The sequence below is a fragment of the Oncorhynchus keta genome, chromosome 23, assembly GCF_023373465.1.
Source record: "Oncorhynchus keta strain PuntledgeMale-10-30-2019 chromosome 23, Oket_V2, whole genome shotgun sequence".
In the NCBI taxonomy this organism is placed as follows: Eukaryota; Metazoa; Chordata; class Actinopteri; order Salmoniformes; family Salmonidae; genus Oncorhynchus; species Oncorhynchus keta.
In genome coordinates this window covers 26,827,827-26,849,308 of record NC_068443.1, presented here as the reverse complement: position 1 = coordinate 26,849,308, position 21,482 = coordinate 26,827,827, and the positions used below count along the sequence as shown (strand labels likewise).

The window sequence follows — 21,482 nt, the reverse complement described above, 5'->3', positions numbered from 1 at the left end:
AGTGGTGGGATGGCGTACCGCAAATCAGTGAATTCCAACAAGAGAGGTAAAGGAATGCGTACAGGATTGCGTTCTCAGCAACAGCATCAACTGTCAGAAAAGGTACCTGAAGTTGAACCGGGGTGGAATACCATGGAATCGTCTGGTGAAGAAGAGGTCAAGTATGAGAGATTAGGAGCCCGACCGCGGGGCCAAAGACAACCAGAACTGGGTGAGCTGCTGACTGAAGGAGCAGTTGGGGGACCAGAACCACACCCAACCATGGTAACCCTTTTTCAGCAACTTTTCACCTGCCTTGAGAGGAGGGACGAAGACCTCAAGCAGGAGTTACGTGGCCTACGCCAATCTATCCTCACAGCTCCCCACCAGGCGGAACTCGTCAGTGAGAGCCCAAGATTGGGTCTTCCAACACCAGGACGACAAAGGCTCGATGCAGCAGGGACTTCAACTCCACAGCAGGCACCCCAAGCAGTAATGAGGCCAGCACCAGGAGACCAGTCCAGCAGTGTTAACGTCCATCTTCCAGCATTCCTGAGGGAGGAGCCAAAGATGCCCTCATACCAGCAGGGGAGGACATTGAAAACTACCTGCTGAGGTTTGAGCGCATGGCTAAGACGTGGCAGTGGCCTGAGGTAGAGTGGGCCTGCAGGCTTGTCCCATTGCTCACGGGCAAGGCCTTAGAGGCTTACACAGCAATGGATGAGGGGCTGTCCAATGTCTACAAGGGCTTGAAGGAAGCGCTGCTGGTGAAGTTTGACATCTCACCGGAAACCTACCGTCAACGCTTCAGAGCTGCATCAACGCCATCGGGTGAGTCGCCAACAGAGACGTACCACCGCCTCAAGGGTCTCTACCGACGATGGGTTCGACCGGGGGAGAAGACACAGGACGAAATCGGGGAGGTCATCATCCTCGAGCAACTTCTACAAGTTCTACCACACGACATTTGAACCTGGGTCCGAGAGCACGAGCCCAAGGACGGGCTTATGGCGGCCAAGCTTGCACTGCAGTATCTTAATGCACGTAAAGGGGGCCCACCACAACCTGCAGCACCCGCTCCAAGGAGTCTCAGAGACACAAGGGACATCAGAAACGCCAGAGATGGTGGAGGTAACTCTGGGGGTTATGTGTCTGGGAGGGAGGTAAGGGATCATGCAGTTCGCTCTGATGGGAGGGGTCTGACTTGTTTTTACTGCCGGCAGCAGGGGCACAAAGCTTCAATGTGTCCGCTACGTAAAGCCAAGCTCTCAGGTTACTGTTATGTACCCAGAGAGGGGGAAGGTGTTCAGAATAGACAGACTCGGGAAGGGTCATGCTTGGTACCTGTAAAAGTGAATGGTAAAAGTCTTACTGCAATGATTGACACCGGCAGTTCCCTGTCATTGATCAGAAAAGGTAATGTACCTGTTAATGACATTGATTATGGTCATCAGACACTGATCCAATGTGTCCATGGTGACCAGTCACAGCAGCCCACAGCTGAGCTCACAGTTGAGATTCAGGGTCAGAAATACCTCCTCAAAGTTGGGGTAATGGAGAAGCTACCTTTTGAGATGATTTTGGGGAGGGATGTGCCTGTACTCTCTGATCTGTTGGGAAGTGTGGGGGGTCAGCTATATGAGCAGTCAGTTTGCCAGTCTGATGTCATGATCAGTTGTCACTCGTGCCCAGGCCAAAGCTGGTTTACAACCTCTGCCTGACTTGTGTGATAGTCTGTGCGAGGGGGGAACCAAAGGGCCCAGAAAGTCACGCCGCCAGCGGCGTCTTGAGAAGTATGTGGGAACCCCTGTACCTGTTGCTGATGTGTCTGGGTTAGAGGTGCAATGGGATGTTCCACAAAATTTTGCTACACTACAGAAGTCTGACGCAACCTTGAAATGTTTGTTTGACAAGGCCTTAGCTGGGGACAGTCAATCTTCATGTGGGGGGATTTACACAGTAGACAACCACATACTCTACCTTGGGTCAGAGGCAGATAGCAGGAAGTTGGTGGTGCCATCTACCTGTAGACTACTTGTTCTCAACCTTGCACATACAGTTCCATGGGCAGGCCATCTAGGGCAACATAAGACCTATCTTAGGCTAGGCTCCCGTTTCTTTTGGCCCTCCATGTATACTGATGTACAAAAATACTGCAAATCATGCCCCACGTGCCAGAAAACCAGTGCTGTCCGTAGGTCTGAACGGGCTCCTCTATGTTCACTGCCTGTTATCTCTACCCCATTCAAGAGAATTGCAATGGACATTGTTGGACCCTTGGAGAAGAGTAGTGCAGGTTACAAGTATATATTGGTGATCTGTGACTATGCCACCCGGTTCCCAGAAGCCTTCCCACTCCGTTCCATAACCACTCCAAAAATAATCAGTGCTCTTGTTCAGCTCTTCTCTCGTGTAGGAATCCCAGATGAAATCCTGACGGACCAAGGGACAAACTTCACCTCGCGACTGATGGTTCAACTCCACCGACAGCTGGGCATTAAAGGCTTGAGGACTACTCCCTACCATCCCCAAACGGATGGGCTCGTAGAGAGATTCAATCAAACGCTCAAGAACATGCTGAGGAAGTTTGTGGCTGACACTGGTAAAGACTGGGATAAGTGGTTACCCTTTCTGCTTTTTGCTTACAGGGAGGTGCCTCAGGCATCGACAGGTTTCTCGCCATTCTAACTCCTCTATGGATGGCCAGTGCAAGGACCACTGGACCTGCTGAAGAAGTGCTGGGAAGGTTCCCCAGTAGCTACCTCAGGACAGGGGATTGTCCAGTATGTCCTCCAGATGCGAGACAGGTTGGAACGGTACCGAGAGGAAGCGAGAGCAAACCTTCAGCAAGCCCAGAAGGCCCAGAAGAGAGGCTTTGACCAGCACGCTCGCCACAGAGAGTTTGAGCCAGGACAGAAAGTCCTGCTCCTCCTTCCCTCGTCTACCAGCAAGCTCATTGCGCAATGGCAAGGACCGTACCTAATCGGGAGGAAGATGGGCCCAGTGACCTACGAGGTGCTGCACCCGGACAAGGGTAAGAAGAAGCAAACCTACCATGTGAACCTTCTCAAGGCCTGGGAGGAGAAAGAGGAACTCTCCAAAGGAAAGTCCTTTCTGGTCCGCAGAGTAGAAGAGGATGAGTCGGATGGGGTCACAGAGGCATGGAAAGAACGAGTAGAAGTCATACTGGCTCACCTGGACGAAGGCAAGCAAGATGAGCTGAAGCAGCTGTTTGGCAAGTATCCGGCCCTCTTCAGTCAGAGGCCAGGAAGAACCCTGTCCGCTAGCATCCTTTCTGTGTGCCTGAGAGGCTGGTGGTAGCCCTCAAGGAAGTGGTCCACACCATGATAGAGATGGATGTTGTCGAGCCATCTTCAAGTGAATGGAGCAGCCCTATTGTCATTGTCCCAAAGAAGGATGGCTCTTTGCGCATCTGCATGGACTTCCGTAAGGTGAATGCCATCTCCCAGTTTGATGCCTATCCCATGCCCCGCATTGACGACTTACTGGAGAGAATAGGTAGAGCTCATTACATCACCACATTGGATCTCTGCAAAGGGTACTGGCAGGTGCCCCTGGATGAACAATCCAAGGCCTACACGGCATTCCGGACGCCAATGGGCCTGTTCCAGTTCAAGGTCATGCCGTTTGGCCTTCATGGGGCCCCTGCGACTTTCCAGAGGCTGATGGACAAGGTCCTCCAGGACTGTGACGATTACTGTGCTGCTTACTTGGACGACGTGGTGATCTACAGCCACTCCTGGGAGGAGCACATACAGCATCTTAGCAGAGTCCTGGGGAAGATCCATGAAGCAGGCCTCACGCTTAACCTCCTGAAGTGTGAGTGGGCGAAACAGGAGACAAAGTACCTGGGTTACCAGCTGGGTAAGGGTGAAGTTCGGCCTCAGGTGGAGAAAGTGGAGTCCATCAGGAATAGCCCTCAACCCAGAACCAAGAAACAGGTGAAGTCCTTCCTAGGTCTGGCAGGGTGGTACCGGAGATTCATTCCACAGTTTTCGACCATCGCTGTCCCTCTGACCAACCTCACTTCGAAGGGGGCCAGCAACCCTGTGAAGTGGACTGAGGAGTGTGAGGAAGCCTTCATGACACTGAAAAAACGACTGTGCTCATTCCCTGTTCTCCAGACCCCTGATTTTCAGAAGAGATTTCTCGTGCAGGTGGACGTTTCGGCTGTAGGAATTTGAGCTGTACTGGCCCAAGGGGAGCCAAGAGAAGAGCTTCCTGTGCTGTACCTGAGTCGGAAGCTGTTGCCCAGGGAAACCAGGTATTCTACAATCGAAAAGGAGTGCCTGGCTATAAAGTGGGCCCTAGATAGCCTCCGTTACTACTTTCTTGGGAGGGAATTTGACCTGCACACGGACCACAGAGCACTGACCTGGATCCAGACCATGAAGGACCGGAATTCTCGTGTGACCAGGTGGTATCTGGAGCTCCAGCCCTTCAGGTTCTGTGTCCGTCACAAGGCAGGAAAAGAGAACGTTACTGCGGACTACCTATCAAGGCTCCCGTACATGGTCGCTCCAGGAGAGGAGGAAGGTAATGTGACGTAGAAGTCCGTCACTGGCCGCGGGCAGCATTTGGTTCTTTAACGCACACACATATTCATCACTCCTCCCTGCTCCATTATAAGATAAGTTAACAATGTGGGTCGACACACAAATTAACTTCTGTCTTGGTGCATGCATTTCACACTTGTCAATGTTCATATTTGAGAGATACAATAATTCTTATACTTATCAATGTTGTGGATGAGCGCTTTGTTTGTTTGTTCTGTTCCTCTCTCTCCATCTCTGTAGCTTAAATAAATAAACACCTTTGCACAGAAGAACTTTTGCGGTTCCGCCATCTTTTTATTTTGATAGAGGTTAGGTTATCCGGTTTAGCCTTCTGGCCTACTCTACGTGACACTAGGTATATTACAAGATTAGTGTTAGGGTTGCATCAATTCGAATCTGGTATCAGGATAAATATGACATTGAGTCACCGATTGTATACTATGTATTTTTTATTAGCTAAGCAATAAGTGGTAAATGCAATTTTCGTATATACAGGCTCTCTGTCCCACCTCGCAGGGCAAGCAGAGAACTGATTTGTTCCTGACAAAATTATTATAATATACTCTGACAGAGGTAGTTCCTGCTTCCGAGCCGGCCTGTCAGAGTAGAGACTGGGCGTGGTTTAAACTCACCCAGCCTATCGTTGATTGTTGGCGCCCGAGCTGGTCCCAGCACCCTGGGCGCTTCAGCGGTCAGTCGTTGTAGTTGTGTAGAATATACAGTTATCAGGCACCTGGCTCCTGTTATCTAACAAAATACCGTTTGTTCTTGCAACACAACATTCTGAATGTGCCCCCCAACTCATTGCACAGTTCCTGTCTTCATGTTATTCTGTATTTTTCCATCATGAGAAAGGCACATGGCCCTGAAACTGTTAACAATGTCTCAAGTCAGCTATGTTGCATAACACATACATCCACACAAGCCAACAGCAAATAGTATTCCATCACTGTCACGAACCTCGCTGAAGAGGGTGCCTCTTCCGGTTCGGGCGGGGCTCGGCGGTCGTCGTCACCGGCCTATTAGCTGCCATCGATTCCTTTTCCGTTCGTGTTGGTTAGTGGTTAATTGGGTACACCTGTTTTGTATTAGGGCTTGTTTGTAGGGTATTTAAGGGCACGAGGCCCGCTGGGTATTTTGTGCGGGCTTGTTTTTTGTTACTCTGTGTTTGATGGTGTGATTTGTTTTCTTATCTTTATTCTCTGGTCTTTTTTGTCCTGTTGTTTTGGACTGGCAACCTATATACGCCCTGTGTGTTGGCGTGATCATTTTTCGGTTGCACCGGTGTAATAAATTTGATAAGACAGAACCCTGCTCTCTGCGCCTGATTCCATCCACCACTCTTAGTTTTTCGTAACAGAAGCCCCCACCGAAGAAATGGAGTCAGCAGGAGCAGCGACCACCCCTCTCCCCACTATGGAGGAGCGCGTCCATCACCACACAGCTGTCCTCCATCGGATTGGTACGGCGATGGATCAGATGATGGAGAGGATGGAACGATGGGAGAGGAGTGGTCTACCGAAGTCTATCTCAGCTCTCCCACTGCCGACACCACCTTCAACACCTACTCCACCTACGTCGTCCTCTGGGTCCAGCGCACTGCGTCTCTCCCCCCCCGAGGGAGTACGATGGAGCAGCGGCTGGGTGCCAGGGATTTTTGCTCCAGCTAGAGCTCTACCTGGCTACCGTGCGTCCGGCTCCCTCGGGTGAGGAGAGTGTGGGCCTCCTCATCTCCTGTTTAACGGGCAAGGCCCTGGACTGGGCTAACGCGGTCTGGAACAGTCCAGACTCGGCTCGGGACAACTAACTGGAGTTCACCCGAGCTGTGTTCGATCATCCACCAGAGGGTAAAGCGGCGGGTGAGCGACTATTCCACCTCAGACAGGAGATGAGGAGCGCGCAGGACTTCGCGTTGGAGTTTAGGACCCTAGCTGCTGGTGCTGGGTGGAATGACAGGGCCCTGATGGACCATTACCGGTCTAGTCTCCGGGAGGATGTCCGCCAGGAGCTAGCTTGCAGAGACACAACTCTCTCCCTGGATGAACTTATAGACATGTCTATTCGATTGGACAACCTGCTAGCTGCCCGCGGGCGTTCAGAATGGGTCCTGTTAATTCCACCTTCCAGCTCTCCCACTCCCACTCAGATGGATTTGGGAGGAGCTGCATCTAGGGGGACCAGAGGGGGCTCCTCCTGCTCCTATTGTGGACGGAGAGGACACACTTCGGACCGGTGTTGGAGGAGTCCCTCTGGGAGTCGAGATGGTCGGCGGAACACTCCTCGGCCACCCCAGGTGAGTAAGCACCAAACTCACTCAGAGCTCCCTGTTGGTCACATGTTTTTGTAAATTTTTTTCCCTGCGTTTTTCCCCTCTCCTCAGCATAAGGCGCTAGTCGATTCAGGCGCAGTTGGGAGTTTTATGGATCGTGGACTCGCCCGTAAATTGGGTATTCCGTTAGTGCAGATAGACCCACCTATCCCCGTGCACTCCTTAGATAGCCGACCGTTAGGGTTAGGGCTGGTCAGGGAGGCCACGATTCCGCTGGACATGGTAACGCAGGGGAATCATAGGGAGAGGATCCGTTTCTACCTTATTGATTCACCTGGGTTCCCGGTGGTGTTGGGGGTTCCCTGGCTGGCTATTCACAATCCCGCTATTTCCTGGAAACAGGGGGCTCTTAAGGGGTGGTCAGACGAGTGTTCAGAGAGGTGTATTGGAGTTTCCATCGGTGCCACGACGGTGGAGAGTCCAGACCAGGTTTCCACCGTGCGCATTCCCCCAGAATATGCCGATTTGGCTATCGCTTTTAGTAAGAAGAAAGCGACCAAATTACCACCTCATCGACGGTGGGATTGCGTGATACACCTCCAGGAGAACGCTGCACTTCCCCGGAGTCATGTGTACCCACTGTCACAGGAGGAGACGTTGGCTATGGAGACATATGTCACGGAAGCTCTGAGACAGGGGTACATTCGGCCCTCCATGTCACCCGTCTCCTCGAGTTTCTTTTTTGTGAGGAAAAAGGAGGGAGGTCTGCGTCCGTGCATTGATTATCGAGGTCTCAGCTACCTCTCATCGCTACGGCGGTGGAATCATTCCACGGAGCGCGTTTCTTCACAAAACTGGACCTCAGGAGCGCGTATAACCTGGTGCGTATTCGGGGAGGAGACGAGTGGAAAACAGCGTTTAGTACCACATCAGGCCACTATGAGTACCTCGTCATGCCGTATGGGTTGAAGAATGCTCCAGCCGTCTTCCAATCCTTTGTAGATGAGATTCTTAGGGACTTGCACGGGCAGGGTGTGGTAGTCTATATTGATGACATCTTGATTTATTCTACCACACGCGCCGCGCATGTTTCCTTGGTGCGCAGGGTTCTTGGGCGACTGCTGGAGCATGACCTATACGTCAAGGCTGAGAAATGTGTGTTCTCCAAACCAGCCGTTTCCTTCCTGGGTTATCGCATTTCCAGCTTGGGGATGATGATTGAGTGTGACCGCGTTAACGCCGTGCGTAATTGGCCGACTCCGACCACGGTAAAGGAGGTGCAGCGGTTTTTAGGGTTTGCCAATTACTACCGGAGGTTTATCCGGGGTTTTGGTCAAGTAGCGGCGGCCATTACCTCACTGCTGAAGGGGGGACCGGTGCGTCTGCGGTGGTCACCAGAGGCTGATGGAGCCTTCAACCAGTTGAAGGTACTGTTCACCGGAGCTCCCGTGTTGGCGCATCCGGACCCTTCGTTAGCATTCATAGTGGAGGTGGATGCGTCCGAGGCTGGAGTTGGAGCCGTGCTGTCTCAGCGCTCGGGCATGCCACCGAAGCTCCGTCCCTGCTCTTTCTTTTCTAAGAAGCTGGGTCCGGCGGAGCAGAACTATGATGTGAGGGATCGGGAGTTACTAGCTATGGTAAAGGCCCTGAAGGTGTGGAGACACTGGCTTGAGGGGGCTAAACACCTTTTTCTCATCTGGACTGACCACCGTAATCTGGAGTATATTCGGGAAGCGAGGAGAATGAATCCACGTCAGGCTAGGTGGGCCATGTTCTTTACACGTTTTAGATTTACGATCTCTTACAGACCAGGTTCCCTCAACACTAAGGCCGACGCGCTGTCCCGTCTCTATGACACCCAGGACCGGTCCATCGAACCCACTCCCATCCTTCCAGCCTCGGCTGGTGGCCCCAGTGGTATGGGAGGTGGACGCGGACATCGAGCGGGCGTTGAGGGTTGAACCTGCGCCTATACAGTGTCCAACTGGTCGAAGTTACGTACCGCTTGGTGTCCGTGATAAATTGATTCGGTGGGCTCACACACTACCGTCTGCGGGTCATCCGGGGATTGATAGGACAGTGCGGGGTCTTAGGAGGAAATACTGGTGGCCCACTTTAGCTAGGGATGTGAGGCTCTATGTCTCCTCCTGTTCAGTATGCGCCCAGAGTAAGGCTCCTAGGCACCTTCCTAGAGGGAAGTTACAACCCCTCCCGGTTCCACAACGGCCATGGTCCCATCTCTCGGTAGATTTCCTTACTGATCTTCCCCCATCTCAGGGAAACACTACCGTTCTGGTCGTTGTGGATCGGTTCTCTAAGTCCTGCCGTCTCCTCCCATTGCCTGGTCTTCCTACGGCCCTACAGACTGCAGAGGCTCTATTTACCCACGTCTTCCGGCACTATGGGGTTCCAGAGGATATAGTCTCCGATCGGGGTCCCCAGTTCACGTCCCGGGTTTGGAAGGCGTTTATGGAGCGTCTGGGGATCTCGGTCAGCCTTACGTCTGGTTATCACCCCGAAAGTAATGGGCAGGTGGAGAGAGTAAACCAGGAAGTGGGTAGGTTTCTGAGGTTGTATTGCCAGGACCGGCCAGGAGAATGGGCGAGGTACGTTCCGTGGGCAGAATTGGCCCAGAACTCTCTTCGGCATTCGTCTACGAATATGTCGCCATTCGAATGCGTACTGGGCTACCAGCCGGTCCTGGCTCTGTGGCATCAGAGTCAGACCGAGGCTCCTGCGGTGGAGGAGTGGGTACAGCGCTCTAGAGAGACCTGGCGGGCAGTCCAGGATTTTACAAATAAAATGATAATAAATCAATCAACCATTCAAGCCCATGCCTTGTAGCAAGAAAAAGTGCATAAAGAAAACGTTAATTATTGCACACTGGTCTAATCTGATGTGCCCAAGCCAGATACCTGGCATCTCTTCTTGGATGCTAGTTCATCAATGTCTGGGCTCAAGCTCTGAGCTGAAGAAATCCTCAGTATCGAGCGAAGATGTTCATCAGTCAGACGTCTCCTGTGAGTTGTTTTGGTCATCTTCATCGAGGAGAAAAGTTTCTCGCATAGATAAGTGCTGCCGAACATGGAGAGCATCTGAGCAGCTTGGTTGCAGAGCTGAGGCATTGTGTCAGGGATGAACCGTGGAAACTGTGCGGCGCCCACAGCATCATACTTTGACTTCAGCGTGTCGTTGCACTGGAGTTCAATCAGCTCCATTTGGATGTTGGTTGGTGCATTTTCCACATCAACTGCGAAGGGATTACTAAGCAGTTCAAACTTGCATTTCTGGGCATCGAAGTCGGAAAATCGCCGGCTAAACTCAGCGGCGAGAGCAAACTGTGCGCATGGGAACACGGCGGTAGAGATCTGCGCTTTTATGGATTGGCAGCAGGGAAAATGGCAAGGGTTTCCTTGCAGCATCTGATTCTCCCACAGGCACAGTTTAGTTTTGAAGGCCCTAACTGCAGCGTACATGTCTGTGATGATGCGCCCCCGCCCCTGAAGCTGCAGGTTCAGCGCATCGAGATGGCTCGAGATGTCACAGAGAAAGGCCAGCTCACACAGGAACTTTTGCACCCGGAGCTCTGCTGTATCCTTCCCTTTGGTTTCCAGGAATTGACATATTTCCTCACGCAGCTCGAAACATCTGTTCAGTACTTTTCCTCTGCTTAGCCATCTCACCTCTGTGTGATACGGCACGTCTGCGTAAATCCGAACCACACTCCTCCAGAAAAGATTTAAACTGGCGGTGATTTAGACCTTTGGCTCTTATAAAGTTACCTGTGTTACTGTGGTCATAACATGTTCCATCTTTAGGGCTTTGGCACACAGTGCTTCCTGATGTATGATGCAGTGGTAAACAGTTAGCTCACCTGCACAGTTCTCTTCCCGCATCTTCTCCCGAACCATGCCCACCAGTCCACTCTTTTTACCGCACATCGCTGGCGCACCATCTGTCGTTAATCCAACGAGTTTATCCCACGGCAGCTTTATTTCAGTTACACATTTGGAAACCTCCTCAAAGATTTCCTTTCCTGTGGTTGTGCCATGCATTGATTTGAATCCTAATAGCTCCTCCGTAACACACAGATTTGAGTCCACTCCACGGATGAAGACTGACAGCTGAGCAGTATCAGATGCGTCGCAGCTCTCATCCACAGCGAGGGAGAACGCAACAAAATCTTTTCCCTTTTCCATCAGCTGGTCATACAGATTGGTGGCAAGATCACATGTGCGATCAGCTACTGTGTTCCTGCTCAGGCTCACGTTTGAAAATGCTTGTTTTTTCTCTGGGCATACGAGGTCACAAACCTTCATCATGCACTTTTTCATGAACTCTCCCTCATTAAAGGGAGAGTTCTGCTGCCACTATATAACTAGCCTTTACAGCAGCCTCGCTTTGTGATGTGGCTTTTTTAAACATATTCTGTTGTGAAACCAAACTTCTTTTCATCTCCTCTACTTTCTGGCTCCTTTGAGTCATGTCCAGGTCTTTGTATTTGTCATGGTGTTTCGTTTCATAGTGTCGTCTAATGTTGTACTCCTTACTTACAGCCACGTTGACTCCACAAACAAGACAAACAGGTTTGTCTTTTACATATGTAAACAGATATTCTGCCTCCCACTTGTCCAGAAAGCTCCTGTTTTCTGACTTTATTTTCGCCATTTTTGGGAAGGGTTAGCTCGCTGACAGTTGTAGCGTCTATGTTGCTATGACTACTGTCACAGAGGAGAGAGCGTTTCTGGGTCCTGTCCTGATTGGCGCGCGAAAACAGCAGAGCATTATGGGATTCGTAGTATTAGTGGTGAATGCGCTGTATAATACCGGCGGGCCAGCTCTAGTAGTAATTTGGTATTGTCTCGCGGGCCAAATATAATTACCCCGCGGGCCAAATTTGGCCCACGGGCCAGAGTTTGACACCCATGTTTTAGATCCTTCCCTCCTGAGGGATTTCCACCGCCTCCACCCGGATCGCCCCGCGCCTCATCCTCCGGGTCGTCCTCGAGGCCGGGGTCGGCGAGCCGCGCAACGGGGGGGTACTGTCACGAACCTCGCTGAAGAGGGTGCCTCTTCCTGTTCGGGCGGGGCTCGGCGGTCGTCGTCACCGGCCTATAAGCTGCCATCGATTCCTTTTCCGTTTGTGTTGGTTAGTGGTTAATTAGGTACACCTGTTTTGTATTAGGGTTTGTTTGTAGGGTATTTAAGGGCACTAGGCCCGCTAGGTATTTTGTGCGGGCTTGTTTTTTGTTACTCTGTGTTTGATGGTGTGATTTGTTTTCTTATCTTTATTCTCTGGTCTTTTTTGTCCTGTTGTTTTGGACTGGCAATCATTTTTCGGTTGCACCGGTGTAATAAATTTGATAAATGACAGAACCCTGCTCTCTGCGCCTGATTCCATCCACCACTCTTAGTTTTTCGGAACAATCACATATGATATGGTAACGGGCTATAGTGTATAACACAGAACCTCACATTAGCTAACTTCTCAAAACAAACATTGTGGTTAGCTATTTGTCCCTCATGCTAGCCTTTACAGCCAAATACATTATCACTTCGGAAACGTCAACATTTTTTAAATTGAGAAGTGCCAGCATTGTGTACCATTTCTCACCTCTTGCTGCAGCTTTAGCTGCTCATCTCGAAATAACAGGGAATTGCTGTGAAAACCAGCGTGCTGCAAATGTTCTAAAATGTTTTGTTACCAGTGCTTGTTTTGTTGACATGTTTAGTCCTCCCTGTTGCTCCTGCAGCATCAATCTGGTGAGCACCTTTAGAACTCCATCCAAGCAACGCATTTGATTGGTTTAACGTTTTGTGAGGTGCCACTGATTTACACCAGGTTCTGACCCCTCTTTAGCTGATTTCTGCCATGGAACTTCCTCAGGCTTTCCGTAACGAGGCTACGGCATAGCTAGTGAACTGGAACTACTCACACATTTTCTTACTTCTCACAAATAAAATAAAATATGGTGAAGTAGGCAAGAATTGACATTCTTTTTCTGCATCATACCTGCCTAATTCTCACTTTAAACACTTTTTGAATGCCTAATTCTCACTTTTTGTGTTTAATAGCCAAAGTTACACATTCTGGTAACATCTGATTCTGGAATGATCTGTTCTCGCAAGTTGTAGTCCAAGACACTTGAGATTTAGATATTGTAATTATCTAGTAGTTTGGATGTAGTGAACTAGTGAATCTAGTGAACTAGTGAAATACTGAACTACTTTTCTAACTTTAGCTTCAGTGTAGAATATCTTCTTCCAGTGTGAAGAAATTGGTAGCTTGGTAAACTATATTTTCAGAGTAGCTTCCCCAACACTGGTATGGGCTGACTTGGCATTGCTGTAGCTCAGCCATAATAGCCTTCCAGCAGCATACTAAAGGTTGCATTAAGTCCATTACAATGTAGAAAAACTTGTCTCTAGTCCAAAACCGTTCAATAGTTAGGCTATCCATATTATAGGTGCTTCATCTTATTCTTTCTATTTCTTTTGCGGATTTGTGCCTGCAATTTATGGAACATGACAAAACTTTGACGATAACAATAGATGGCAAAGTCAAAGATGCTGGTTTCCCCTATCCATCTGTGGCAAAGTTTTCCCTCAATGCTTATGACAAATCCAGCTTCAAAACAAGCCATAGCCTAGATATCTGGCTAATCTTTTTGAACAACCAAAACGGGGGACTGTAATGGAGAATATTTAAGATGATTAAAGTTCTTATTCATTTTAGAGTGATTAACACAATATGTTTTCTCTTTCTGTGATTTCCAGTGTTCTGGTTGTGCGGGTTGATGGACACTAGATTCAATGCTGTTTGTTAAACTCGTATCTGTTGATAGGGCCGCCAGGAGGTCTGGAGGTCCAAGGACTAAGGGCAGTGATTGTTGTTGTATTCTGTGAAACACTGTGATTCTTTAGCAGCTGACAAATTTGTTTTGACTTTCTGGTGCTGTGGAATTAGGATATAAGGTCAAGTAAGACATTATTCTCTGCTCCTGTGCAGATACTGTGTTCCCTGTTTGCAAATTTATATTAAACCAGTTTGATTTTTGATTGACTATATCCGCAACTGATCTTCTATTTTGTTCAACTGAAGATCCCCTTTACACAGAGCGTATTTGACATTGCTCAATTTATGTTCAAAGCCTGGGGAGAAGTAGAAATGTATTGTTTGTATAATGTTACAAAATGGTAGCTGTACTTGCCATGATCATTATGTAGGCTTCCATATTATGTATGCGTGTTAATGGCAAAATGTCATTTTGTTTTGTGTTTTGTGCACATCGTACTTCAAGAAATAGTGTCTTATAAGCACATGTGGGCTTGGCACCAATTGGTGTATGACACTGAAATAAAATTAATCAATCAATCTAACACTTGGAATGTTAGTACATTTTCTAGATTCTAATCTGAGAAGGGCGTTGTTATGGATACAGGTATCCTGTGTGTATTTGATTTCTATCCTTCTGCCCTAGTCACAGGTGGCAGTCATCAGTTGCCAATCAGTCGCCAATCAGTTGCCAATCTGAAGACGCACCTACTCCTTTTCCCTTACCCAATCACATCCCCTTTCCCTTGGTTTAAAAGAAACCCAATCAGTTGTCTCTGGAGCTATCTCTCTTTTGTTTTTGCGCCTACATGGCACATTTGTCCGTTATTATGTGAGTATGTGTTGTTGTGGTGTATGACTGTTTGTTTGTTGGTGGGAAAAGAGGAAACAAAGCCACGTTGACCATGGCCATACGTTACCCGTAGGAAAACTTTGTCTAAGTACCGTAGTTAGAACTGGGAGGACCACCCACTGTATTTTATCGGTTAGTTAGCTAGCTGTTCACGAAGCAGGCTAGACTAGTTTAGGTTTTTTGGGGGATATTTATTAGTTCTTTCCTTGGGTCCAGCTCAGCCCCTCTCAGATATGTTACGGGTCTCGTTTACATCCCCCCCCTATACTGCAGGGCCAAAGGGGTTCGTAACAGGTGTTATCTGCATACAAGACTAACAAACAAAAATCACTTGATTTGGTGGTTTATTTCCCCATCAAATGATAAGTCTCATCAGGTCTCTCTTGAAAAAAGAGTGATAACCTCAAGTGGCCTCCAGGTAATAAAGGTTAGACCAATAAACCCTTTGAAAAAGCTATTCTTTCACCACCATTTATTTAGTCATCCATATATTACCATAGCTGCTGCAGCCATGTACAACTTCTAATTTTGCCTTGTTCATGAGCACACAAAAGAGAAAGGACAGCCCATTTCTTTCACCAGCTGGTCCCAGGACACAAACCAACTCCACCTAAATCAAAACAAAGCAGAGACAAAGCATGAATGAGAAAAATAACAGAGAAAAAACAAGGATTGTAAAGAGGGATATTTCTATGTACTGTACATGAATGAATGGTTGTTGCTAATGGATATAGGAAACCTCTGAAATGATCAACCTGTTGATTGTTTAACAGATTCTTGCAAAGATGTCAACTGCCCAAACTGCAATGCAGCCATGGCAACTTCCCAGAATTTTCATGCTAATGGCCTGAGTCAGAAATGTTGTTTTGCTTTAACCCAAGCTATCCCTGAAAAAGACATACATTTGACAAAATACGTACATTTGTAACAGAGTGATTGTGGGTGTACCTGAAGTCATCCTCTCTAAAACCAACTTAAGGTGGACAACGTCTAGTACATCCGGTTACAGTTAGGGAATACTGAAAACCAACCTGACCCCTACAACAATTGACATAAGACTGTTTGCAACATGTTCTCACAAACTCACATCGATTCTTGAAGTATTTTAGGACCAAGACACAGTACATCTGATTTGTGGTTAATAATTATAATTTTGTGCCAAGAAATGTTAAGGCCACATTAAATGTGATTTTTTTCTATTACCATGCTGTCAGGATCCTTTGAGGTGATGTCAGAGTACCGCGAGTGTGATTGAAAGTTGTTACAAAGCTGTCAGCAAAACACTGAATGACGGTTTGAAAGAATGTGATGTGTTAATAAGCTGAGATTCCTGGATAAATTAAAGTATGACATACTATATCAGATCAGCACCAAACCCTCCCACCTCCTTTTGTTGTTGGGGAGTGAGGATGGAAGATTGCAATGTGAAGAATTGGGCTGCCTGTGTAAACACAGCCATAACGGTGGATGCATAAGTTCTATAGTACACATGGGGACAACTATGAAAAAAAAAAAAGTATGGATAGTGTACTCCAGAGTTGTGTAGAAATCGAATAATGATAAGTATGCTTTTGACGACAGTATTTTTGATTTGTAAGAAGATCAGCAAATTATATTTAAAGGAATCTCAGTCAAAAAATATATTTAGAAAAACTAGAAAAGATTTCACCTAATAAGTACAAATAGTTATTGTGATGACACAAGCTTTTGGAACAACTTCAGCTTCATTGGCTCATTTACAGACAGTAGCTGACAAGCTAATTCATTGATTTGCTCACTGTCACTTGGAGTGGATCTATCCTCCAATAGTGTGACTGTTCCACAGGGTGCTGACTGACAAAGGACTTATCTGATTTGGCCCTCTCTGTCTGTACTGACCATTGGCTAATCAGTCAAGCCAATGCCAGTGTGAGACAGTGGCAGATTCATTCTCAGAGACAAAAGGATGGATAGAACGCACATTATTAGCCAAAGTGATTTTTGTGGTTCGGTTCTGTCACGCCCTGACCTTAGAGCATTTTTATGTCTCTATTTGGTTTGGTCAGGGTGTGATTTGGGTGGGCATTCTATGTGTTGTATTTCTTTGTGTTTGGCCGAGTGTGGTTCCCAATCAGAGGCAGCTGTCTATCGTTGTCTCTGATTGGGAATCATACTTAGGTAGCCTTTTTTTCCCGCCTATGTTGTGGGATCTTGTCCTTTTGTTGTTGCTGTTGAGCCCTACAAGGCTGTACGTTTCGTTGGTTCTCTTGTTTTTTTGGTTTTCATTAAAGAATATGATTAACCTACCCCATGCTGCATTTTGGTCTAATTCCACCAACGACAATCGTCACAAAAAACATTCCAGACCAGGCTTTGATGGCATTGAGAATAGCCTGTAACAATGACTCAATATTCATCTAATATTTATCTGATCAGTCTGCCTTGTATATTCTAATATCCTTGATGACATGACCACTTGGGGATAAAATCATTTGCACATCCATTTGATCTTTATAGATGCCTACTGATGAAAGTGTGGACATGAGCCAATTGAGCCTTTTGATACGTGTTAGCGCGTGACATACCTGTTGAGAGACCTTCCGTTTAGCCTTCTGAGCTCCCTGAATGAGGCTAAGTAGTCCTGACTTACACTGGGTTTTAGGTAAATTGATGGCTTATTCAACACACAATATTTCCGATGCTGCTCTTCTATCATATACTATTTAACTGCGCGACCATGACTATCCACTTTATTTGTAAATACAGTCATACTTGACATAGCACATTCATAATCTATACTGTATATCCTATTGTGTACGTATCAGTTTATTACTTTGCATACTACCTTCTAATTACTTAATATTTTTTTATTTAACATTTTTATTAATATTGGTTATTGTACTGCAATGTTGAGCGAGCTAGCACACAAGCATTTCACTGCACTTTTCATACATGCTGTAAAACTGTGTACGTGACAAATAATGTGATTTTATTTTCATTTGATGTTTGTCTGCTTGTGCTTGGTGCATACAGTAACTTCCAACAATATCTCTTATTGATACAGACTGATATAAGACGTGAGAACAAACTGCTCACCTGAACAAAAACATCTGCTTCTTTTCAGCCCAGGGGATGGGGTGATGTCGATTATGTCCTGTCCTAAGCTGGTGTGTGTGTGTGTGCATGCATGTGTGTTTTTCAAACACCTAGAGGTGTGATCAATAGGCCAGGAAGCTAGCCTAAAGCCCTGGGAGGCTTTGACAGTTCCACCAATTCGGTGCTTTTTGAGAAGTGTTAAAAAAAAAAAGAAAAAAAAAAGACTATCCACTTGAGGATGAAATACCTAATTTAAACATTCTGTCATAAAGAGCACATGTTCTTCATTATGAACATAAAAAAACACGTCTTCCCATCTCAAGGTTAAATAAAAACATGACTCTTGTAAGTGCCAAATGAAGTAACAGGGTTGACGATTTAATCATAAATCCTCTCATGACAGGGGGAATAGAAGCTTGTGTGCAACAGGGAGTGGCAATTGAATGCGAAAACAAAAAATGGAATTGCTAAAACATTTCTAGCCCGTCTATCTATGGGTAACAGGATTGATGTGTTGTGCTCGACCAGCTCAGTTTTCCATGACAAAACACCAGAAAATGGCCAACGAGTAGAACCAGCACATCTACTTTTACACTATGATTAAATGGTCAATGTTTCTATTGAAATATTTAAAAATGAATCGCTTCACCAGATTAAAGTGAGAGTTCAGTTCACGTAACAGTGTTCACATTGAAATGAGGGACATACAGTACGTAAATGAATCACTAATCACATTAAATACGTAATACTCTTCAGAAATGGCTTTGTCAAAGCAACAAAATAACTAGTGCTTTGCAATGATGGTGAAATGTTCGGATTAAGTGGACTGAAATATTCATAGAAGTGTCACTTGACATTTCAGCAAGCCTTCTCTCCATGTGGTCTATATTAAAGGGCACGCCATTTAATATAGCAGAGTTTTAAAATATTAAATTGGTGCACAATTTCTACTTAAAATATCAAAGGGATGCAAAAGGAACTCTCTTCGTTGGACGACGCAGGTGTGATTAATTTTAGGACAAATGGGGAGGTTGCAATGTCTTCAGCAGCTGGGGGATGAATGACAAGGCTACAGAGCATGTCCAGTAGATCTGATTGCTTGAAACATAGTGGTACAGTTCCTAAATGTTATTGAGACACTTACGTAAATCATCCCTGTGAATGCTTTTCAAAAGACCTCGATCAAGACTCACATTTCTGACATTAATAAAACCATCAATTAACTTGTCCTTGTAGCATGTGCCAATTTAATCAATCTGTATGTGCTGAAGTGAGGTGCAGCAGGGCTATTCATACCTCTCTCAGACCAAGAACACACTCCAGATGTGATTCCCACCCTTGTAAGCACTCCCCCATTGGCTGAGAGACTGGGAGGAGTCAGGGATGAGTGCCGAGGGGTGTCTATAGGAAGAGTGAGAATGATTCTGTTAAGTGAAGCCCTGGCTGGCTATCTGTGCTTTAATACCTTTTCTTTCAGTTAGTGACTCAAACTCTCGGGACTCACTCACAGACACACACCCTCAGTCAACCTCTCCATCTATTTTTCACAATTTCTGCCTCTCTCCCTGTCTATGTTTCTCTCCCAATCTCCTTCTCTCCCCTCTCGTGTCCACCTCTCTCTCTCTCTTTCCCTGCTCTCTCCGCGCTCTCTTTCTCTGAGACCTCTCTGGCTGAAGCTGTGGTAAATAGATGGCAGTGTGAGACCAGAGGATGATAAGGCTTTCCTGCCTGTAGAGTCAGTGCCAGAAGTAGTCAGACTGGGTGCCTGTGGTCACGTATCGAACTTCCTCCCAGTGTTTCAGACTTTACTTCACTGCCCAGTGTCTGCATGGCATTCAAAGCTGGAGCTTGAAGTAAGCAGCTCCTCATTAGGCACAGAAACCCTCTAGACGGATTAAGGGAATAATGAAGAAAGAAGTAAACTGAAGAGTACTGACTGAAGAGTTCCTACAAAAACAATGAATGCCACGCACCTGCATCACCATGGATCATTTCACCTATGGAACCACAGCTCTGGAGCTCAGCCTCTAAGCCATCAACAGCACCAAGCCGGAGCGGAGAGACACCATGGTTCGTCTGGGTGTTACGAGCAGCTGCTAATCTCCACCGAGGTCTTCCTCACACTGGGCATCGTCAGCCTGCTGGAGAACATCCTGGTCATCGCCGCCATCATTAAGAACAAGAATCTGCACTCTCCCATGTACTTCTTCATCTGTTCCCTGGCCATGGCCGACATGCTGGTCAGCGTCTCCAATGCCACCGAGACCATTGTTATGGCAATGATCACTGACGGAAATCTGGGGATTGGTGGCGGCGTGATCAAGAGCATGGACAACGTGTTTGACTCCATGATCTGTAGTTCCCTGCTGGCGTCTATCTGGAGCCTGCTGGCCATCGCCGTTGACCGTTACGTGACCATCTTCTACGCGCTGCGCTACCACAACATCATGACCACGCGCCGGGCCGCCGCCATCATCACCAGCATCTGGACCTTCTGCACCGTGTCGGGCGTCCTCTTCATCGTCTACTCGGAGAGCACTACCGTCCTCATCTGCCTCATCATCATGTTCTTTAGCATGCTGGTGCTCATGGCCTCGCTGTACGTCCACATGTTCATGCTGGCGCGTCTGCACATGAAGAGGATCGCCGTTCTGCCGGGAAACGGTCCCATCTGGCAGGCAGCCAACATGAAGGGGGCCATCACCCTCACCATTCTCTTGGGGGTGTTCATAGTGTGCTGGGCTCCTTTCTTCCTCCACCTCATCCTCATGATCTCCTGCCCTAGGAACCCCTACTGCGTGTGCTTCATGACCCACTTTAACATGTACCTCATCCTCATCATGTGTAACTCTGTCATTGACCCGCTGATCTATGCCTTCAGGAGCCAGGAGATGAGGAAAACTTTCAAGGAGATCTTCTGCTGTTGGTATGGTCTCGCCTCTCTGTGTGTTTCTCTGTGTGAAATGCCCAGCAGATAGTGAATCTTATGGAGATACTGCATGTGAACTGTTTAGGGAGAAGGTGAACAGTTTAAAATAAACATAATTATATTATTTGTAAATAAGGACATATTTTTGTCTTGCCTCATGATCCAAATAAGAATGGCAAAATTGTTTAACCTGCCTAAGGTAACTGCCAAAATAATGGAAACGCCACCACGAGCCACCAGTTTCAATGCGCCTTGGCATCGATTCTACAAGTGTCTGGAACTCTATTGGATGGATGTGACACCATTCTTCCATGAGAAATTCCATAATTTGGTGTTTTGTTGATGGTTTTGGAAAACTGTCTCAGGCGGCGCTCCAGAATCTCCCATAGGTGTTCAATTGGGTTCAGATCTTGATTGAGACGGCCATGGCATATGGTTTACAACGTTTTCATACTCATCAAATCATTCAGTAACCACTTGTACCCTGTGGATGGGGGCATTGTCATCCACTCTTATCAAGATAGAAATGATTCACCACAGGTTGAAGGTAATCACTATTTATTGGCGTTTACCTTGGGTTGAGTGGACCTAAACCATGCCAGGAAAATGCACCCCACGTGATAACAGAGTCGCCAGGACCCTCATTTATTCAAGTGTTTCCATTATTTTGGCAGTTTCCTGTACATGTATATAGATTTATCTCACGATCAAACAAATTGTCAACAAATGGTATGGCTATCAGTACATTGAGAGGTTTGGGAATTGTTAGATGCTGTTTGCTCTCTAACACCCTGAGAATATTTAGGATAATGCCTTTCCAGATACAGTGAGTATTGGTACAGTGTATTGGGACAGTGTCACCTGTTTTGTTGTTTTGGATCTGTACTCCAGCACTTTGGATTTTAAATGATACATTGACTTTGAGGTTAAAGTGCAGACTGTTAGCTTTAATTTGAGGGTATTTA

At 47.0% G+C, this 21,482-nt stretch overlaps 1 protein-coding gene across 1 annotated transcript; it reads left to right on the top strand.

The window, feature by feature from the left end:
* The first annotated feature begins 19,546 nt into the window (after positions 1-19,546).
* On the top strand, positions 19,547-20,566 carry LOC118402532 (melanocortin receptor 4-like). Its single transcript, XM_035800748.1, has one exon. The coding sequence runs from the start codon at positions 19,547-19,549 to the stop codon at positions 20,564-20,566; it is 1,020 nt and encodes a 339-aa protein (XP_035656641.1).
* The last annotated feature ends 916 nt before the right edge of the window (positions 20,567-21,482 follow it).

Excerpts from the sequence above, each read along its gene's own strand:
- LOC118402532 (XM_035800748.1), top strand. The coding sequence starts at position 19,547 with ATGAATGCCACGCACCTGCATCACCATGGATCATTTCACCTATGGAAC.